General features: G+C 27.6%; 1 protein-coding gene across 2 annotated transcripts; it reads left to right on the forward strand.

Moving 5' to 3' along the window:
• Positions 1–1873: 1873 nt before the first annotated feature.
• On the forward strand, positions 1874–7145 carry LOC126660086 (cation/H(+) antiporter 4-like). 2 transcript variants are annotated; one of them, XM_056103913.1, is made up of 2 exons: positions 1874–2553; positions 5580–7145. In XM_056103913.1, exons 1-2 carry the CDS (start codon positions 2317–2319, stop codon positions 6705–6707), a joined length of 1365 nt encoding a protein of 454 aa, XP_055959888.1. In that variant the 5' UTR covers positions 1874–2316; the 3' UTR covers positions 6708–7145. The 2 variants fall into 2 exon arrangements, with proteins under 2 accessions (XP_055959888.1, XP_055959887.1); XM_056103912.1 differs by lacking the exon at positions 1874–2553 and adding an exon at positions 4037–5404.
• Positions 7146–7374: the final 229 nt, after the last annotated feature.

The raw sequence follows: 7374 nt of genomic DNA on the forward strand, positions 1-7374 counted from the left end.
AGTGGATGATTTTCATTATTTGTGTTTGTTTGTTAAAATTTACAAGGAAATGAAAATGTGATTACCCTTTTAATAGAAATCACCCATTCTTCTCCTCCCTCTAGAATGAACTTTTCATTCACAAGGAAATCAAAATTGAATTAAATATTTTCATAATAAATAAAAAATATTTAATTATTAAAAAATATTTTTAAATAAAAATATCTTTTAGAAAAATAAAAAAAATAAAAAATATTTTTCTAAAATAATAATAAAAAAATTAATTTTTTTTAAATAAATGAAGTGTTAATTTCCTGGAATACAATGTTCGCCAACTTATTTGCAACTTTATCTTCCAAGTTTTGACTTTTCATTTCTGACTTTTTTTATTTATAATTTTTTTTTAATTTCACAAATATCTTTTTCGGTGTCCATTTTTGGTTTTTGGTTTTTTCGGTTCGGCCGACCGAGCCGATCGACAGTTTTTAATAAAAAAAATTTATAGATTTTTTTTCAGGAATTTTTTTTATAGTGTAACAATATTGTATATATAGTGTTTTACAGTGTAAGATTAGTCTATATATAGTGTATATATACTGTTAATTTTTATTTTTTATAGATTTTTTTCTAGAATTATTATTTATTTTTTTATAGTGTAACAATAGTGTTTTTATAGTGTAAGATTAGTGTATATACTGTGTATATACTGTTAATTTTTATTTTTTATAGATTTTTTTCTGGATTTTTTTTATTTTTTAAATTGTAACAATAGTATATATATAGTGTTTTTATGGTGTTTTTATAGTGTTAGATTAGTGTATATATAGTGTATTTTTAGTGTATTTATGGAATTTTGTAGTGTTTTTTTATGGTTTACACCATGAAACACTGCGAATACACCATAAACACTGCAAATACACCATAAACACTGTAAATGCACCATAGATATACTAAAAAACGGCAGAAATATACTATAAATACACAAAAAAATACACTAAAATGTAAGTATATTATAAAATTACAACAAATGCGCCATAAATCAATTTGTTTTTTACAAAATAAGTAGCAATAAACAAATCTATGAATAAGAGAAGACAAAATAAATAATTATATGAATAATAGAACAATTTTATGAAAAAAAAATTATAGATCTACAATAATTTATTTACAAAATGTTTAAATCGTTACAAAAAAACTTAAAAGTTACACAAATCTAAAAACTAGTCGCGGAATCCATAGTGCGAACAAAAGAGACGAACGAACTTATGTTAACGAAAATGATGAACGAAAAAACGACGAGAAATCCATCGGAAATAGACAAACGGAAGCACGACCAGAAAGATGAACGGAAAAGACGAACAGAAAAGTAATCGGAGGAGACAAACTGAAAATCAAATAAAAAAAAGAACATAAGAAGAGGGAACTTTGAGAGAAGAGAGAGGAAAAAGAGTAGTTATGTAAAAATTTAACCTAAAATGAGATAAGTCTTCTTTATATAGTAGGTATTTTGGGTAAATAAGTAGCGTATGAGATATGAGAAAGATGGGTCAAAATGGTGAAATACTTTGTCAAAAACAGGTATTTGGAAAATAATTCCATAAATAAATTTTTAAAATAAATAATAAATATGTTTTTATAAAATATAAATAATAAAATATAAATTTGTAAATTTGTAAATTTCTACCCATTCATATTAAAAATTAAATTAAACATCTAAAAATAATCTTTTTTTTTATTTCTTTTCATTTCTATTTTTCTTTTGATTCTGATTCCTAACTTTTAACCAAACAACCCCTAAATTTGTATTTTTCAATAAGTTTGAACATTTCATCAAATCAAACTTTTTTAACATAAAATTCATAAAAGCTTAAAAAATATTTATCCAGACCAAGCATTAAATAAGTTTCACTTTTCAATAAGTTCTAGCTTGGTCAAATCAAATTTTTTTAACATAGAATATAAGTGATCATAAAAGCTTAAAAAATATTCATCCAGACCCAAAATTATCCACATGAAAAAAAAAATGTATTGAATCATTCCATTGCCACTTAATATTGAAAGAATCTGGTCTTTCTTTTCCTACTAATTACTTGTTTCACCATAATTATGGGGCCGTTTTATTCAAAATTTGTTTTATATTTTCTTCCTATTTTAACTCTGAGAAAAGATCAATGTAATGAAATATATAATTAGTCAACCAAAACCGAAAATCTGGTCCTAAATCGTGCAAACAAAACATTTTTTTGTTCGAATAAAACTGTTCAACATTTCTATTTAATAAGACTGAATAATTATTTTCTACAATTTTTTGATTTAATTACATATTTTTTTACTTAAATGGCTGGTCACTTTATTACACAAAATAGTAGCGAACATGAAATTTTAACGAATGTTTGCTACAGAATTGTACCTTCTTCCATTAGTTCTGAAGGTATCTTGAAAAATTCTATTAATTTTTTGAAATATCCTTTACCACTTTTAGAGCTGCAGATTGGTCTCGTTTGCATTTTACACCATACTATACATTTCTTCTTCAAACGTTTTGGAATTACTGAACTTGGCTCGCAAATTGTTGTAAGTTGCCTTTTTTTGTTTTACATAACCAATATTTATAGAAATTATGTTTTTTTTTTATGAATGTAGAAATTATGTTAAATAATCAATATTGTTCTGTAATGGAAACTTAGTCGGTACCGCGTTTCAAATGTGATACATGATTGTAAAACTAGAAAGTTTATATTAAATATGTCAAAATTAAAAATTCATGTTAAATACCAAAAACATGCGAAAGGTGGTAACTTCTTATGTATTTAAGCCATGTTTTAATTACATGCTTTTGAAATCTCCTTTGTAAGGGGATTTCTAATTATATCTAATAGGTAAAATGATTTTTTATATATATAATTTTGTATATTTTTCTAAATGTATTTCTAGATACAATTTGGACATTCTAATTTATTAATTTTACCAATTGGGACAAATACATTCAAGCCCAAACTTATGCCTATTTTTAAGATTTACTTTTATAGATTTTGTATTGCATAAATAATTATTTTACACAATTGATTGTTAATCTCAATTTATGAAGAATTATCTAGATTTAAAGTGAGAATTATGTGTCTAAAAATATATTCAAATTGAGTGTTTGATATTCGCAAAATTAATAGACCAAAATGCTCGAATAATATTTAGATATATATTTAATAAAATGGTCAAAATCACATATGTAAAAATTCATTTTACCTATCCAATACCTAAATATAAGAAAATAATATGAATTGTAACCTAAAATTAGGGTTTGATAGTAACCAGTCCTATTTAGTATTTACTTTCGTACCCTCATATTACATTAAGTAATGGATATTTTTTTTATGAATAAATAATAAATATATAAATTGATGAGATAGAGAAAAATTTAAGCAAAAACAATTTAGATTATTTGCTTATAAAATTTAAACGTTTTGCATTAGGAGCGATTTAAGCCATCTCTAGTAGCACACCAAATTTTCATTTGGTGAACGAAACATCTTCAATGGTACTCTATATCCGACTCTATCATGATGTATCTTTTTTTTTTATTTTATATATAAAGTAACTCTATTATAACGTACTTTAAAATATAGTACTATTAGAGATAAAATGCTAATAACTCTATTTTATTTGTTATTTTATTATTAAACATTTGTTAGTTTTTGTTCAATATAGTCCAAATAAGTATGTTCAGTTTAGTGCGAAATTTGAATATGTAACATTAAAATTTATTAATTGAGTATGAATTAATGTCTTCTATTTTTTTTAATAAATATAATTATTTTATAAATTTAAAAATATATGAATATATTTAGATTATATATCATTTAAACCAATAATATATTTTATTGTGAATAAATATATAAATATATTTTGTAAATACTGGATAATTCATGATTGTAATGTGTAAAACGTTTAAATAATTAATTGTTTAGGAATATGCTTAAAATATTTTTCTGATTCCAAAAAAATAGAGTTTATTTCATGAAAGGAATTACTGCATCAGTGGAGTTTTAGTGTAATATTCACACTATTTTAGCTCCAACTATTGGAAATGTCCTTAAACACAACTTTTGGTATTTTCCCTAAATATTTTTTGTTCACCAAATGATGCAGTTTTGGCGGTTTTTAATGACTGAAACGACATCGGATAATGACTCTGAGTTGTAAAATGCTAAAATTGAAAGGTTAACTTTTTCTATGCCAAATTTTAATTTTGTGCTTAAATTGCCATGAACTTGAAATGTTGATATTTTATATGCAAATTATAAATATATACTGTCTGTTAGAATGAGACACTAAAAAAGTTTTGTTAATACCATTGCACATACAGCTAAAGATTTTATTTTGTATGATATACTTTTTAATGGCCTTGAAATGATTTGATTTGAAACAGACGGGAATAATTCTTGGTCCAACATTTCTTGGAAGATTTGGTTTTATGAGAAAAATTATATTTCCTCATGAGAGTCAAGATTTAGTATTTACTTTATCATATTTTGGATTCGAAATTTTTGCGTTTATAACTACAACAAAGATGGATTTAGGAAAAGTACTAAGAACAAGCAAATTGGTTATATACAGCGGCTTAGGGAATGTCCTACTACCTTTATATCTTGGTCTGAGTTTGACAAGAATTTACAGGAAAAAATTAGAAGAAGAAGGGTTGATAAATGAAGCAAAAATTGTAGCTATCATGCAATGTTTCTCTACATCATCAATCATAGCAAATGGTCTTGAAGAACTCAAGATTATAAATTCCGAGATCGGAAGATTGGTACTATCTTCGGCATTAATTGGTGACATATTGGGCATAGCTCTATCCGCTGTAGTCGTAACAATTATGCGAAAAGGTCCAAAAGAAACCTTTTTCATTAACATTTTTGCAGTTATTGCCTTTAGTATTGGGGCGGTCTTCATATTCCGCCCTGCAATGTTTTGGATAATTAGACAAACTCCTCAAGGTTCACCTATTAAATCCACCTACATTTTGGTTATCATGGCAGTAATGTTTCTATCGGCTACTTATTTCCAATATTTCCACCTGTCTAGGAGCATAGGGGCGGTTATCCTCGGGTTTTCTGTCCCTGCAGGTCCGCCATTAGGATCTGCTTTGGTAGAAAAATTTGAAATTGTCACGACGAAACTCCTTTTACCTATTGTTACGGTTCAAGCAGTAATGAGAGCTGATTTAACCGTAATTTTTACGAATTTTTCAAGAATCAAATTCTACGTGATTTTGGAAGTATTTGTTTTTGGATCCAAATTTCTTGTGTCTCTATTAGCTGCATTATATGCCAACATACCACTCAATGATTCATTTTTATATGCCGCGGTTATGACATGTAGAGGCGCAGTTGAGATGTCCATTTATTTGGTAGCAAGAGATACTCGGGTAATTAATTACAAATTTAATACTCTAAAATTTTCTATTTATAACTTATTTTTAGGAAAAAATATATTTTCTGACTTCATATTTTATATCTTTATTTCCGTTTTTTATAACATAGATGATGTAATTACTATGGTTTACATTTGACATTGTTGTTATTATTATTTATGATTTACAGAAGCTAGGAGATGAGGTTTATGCGCTCTTAACTTTTGGCGTCTTCATTAGCTCGACTTTTACTTCAATAATTGTGAAATCTAACTATGATCCATCAAGAAAATATGCGGGCTATCAGGCAAGGAACATTGTAAGTTTAAAGCCAAAATCACATCTCCGAATTCTTGCTTGTATTCACAAACCTGATCATGTAACTTCTGTTATAAGTCTACTCGAAGCATTTCATCCTGCCACAGACAGACCAATCGATATATGCGTCCTTCATTTGATTCAACTAATTGGTCGAGCCACGCCGATTTTGATTTCCCATCAAAAGCAAAGTCGAATAACCAATCCGCGATCTCAAAATGTAATATTTTCATTTGCTCAATATCAACAAAATAAATGTGATACTGTATATGTCTCTACCTTCACGATAATAAATAAACCAAAGATAATGAATGAAGATATTTCGATACTCGCGCTCGACGAGCTCACATCCTTAATACTGCTCCCGCTTCATCGACGATGGTCTATCCATGGACAAATAGAATCTGAAGATCAAGATATAAGGATTGTAAATTGCAAAGTTCTTGAAAAGGCTCCTTGTTCTGTAGGTATATTTTTTGACCGTGGAAAACTTGGATTCCCATTTTCCATGGAGGCAACACCAAGGCCTTCTCTTTCTATATGTATGATTTTCTTAGGAGGTAGAGATGATCGGGAGGCGTTGTCTTTATCTAAACGTATAGTTAAGGACTCGAGAACACGGTTAACAATCATACGCCTGTTACCTGAGGGTTTAGGCATGGATTCGAAGGAAGATGAGGATACAATGATTGACTCTTGGGCCTTAAAAGAGTTAATCAAGAACCAAACTGATTCTTTATCAAATATTGAATATAAAGAAAAATTTGTGAAAGATGGACCGGCAACTGCGCTAATACTTCATTCTATAGAAGATGAATACGATCTTTTTCTAGTAGGACGACGCCATGGTGTAATATCACCTCAAACATTAGGTTTATCAGAATGGACTGAGTTTTCAGAGTTGGGAGTTATTGGAGATTTGTTTGCTTCCAATGATCTTAACACTAGAGCTGCTGTTTTAGTGGTGCAACAACAAATGAAGATTAAATTAGGTAGGTGAAATATTTACTCAAATGAAAACTTATCAAGTTATGCGCGTTGACATATTTCAATTTAAAATACACTTTTGAGACTTATAAACTTTTTCTTTAAAACATATTCTTGTAAATACAATTTTGCATTTGCTATTTCGGTGTATCTATTTTCGGGTAACATTCATTGGCATAGCTAGAAAGTTATGTTTTATACTAATAAAAAATCTTTATAATAAAAATGTGTATATCTCTATTTATATATCTTATAATCTACATCTCTATGTCTATATATCTTATAAAGTTGAGCTCCCAAAAATCTTTCGACACTGCTTAGCCAAGTAGACTCCTCTACTTTTGCCATGTGTATAATTATTATAAACCCATTCAGACTTCTATTTAATTAACTTGTTCATTACTGATGGATCACCCTAATATTCATCAAATTTTTGTTTCATTTTAGTGCCTATACACCTCAATGATACATCACTAGAAGTAATTCAATCTTGTAAGATTGTACACAAATCAGAAATCTCGTTTAAATGGTTGTTAACAGTCATATAAAGAGAACCAGAAATTCTCAAAGTCATTTTATAAAATTATCCTAACATACCACATAAATCCCTAATATTTCCTAATCACTGAAATCATGAACATCATCACCTAAATCTTTTCTAAAGCGAGACTCTCTTTTCT

The sequence above is a fragment of the Mercurialis annua genome, linkage group LG8 (genome assembly GCF_937616625.2).
Source record: "Mercurialis annua linkage group LG8, ddMerAnnu1.2, whole genome shotgun sequence".
Classification (NCBI taxonomy): Eukaryota; Viridiplantae; Streptophyta; class Magnoliopsida; order Malpighiales; family Euphorbiaceae; genus Mercurialis; species Mercurialis annua.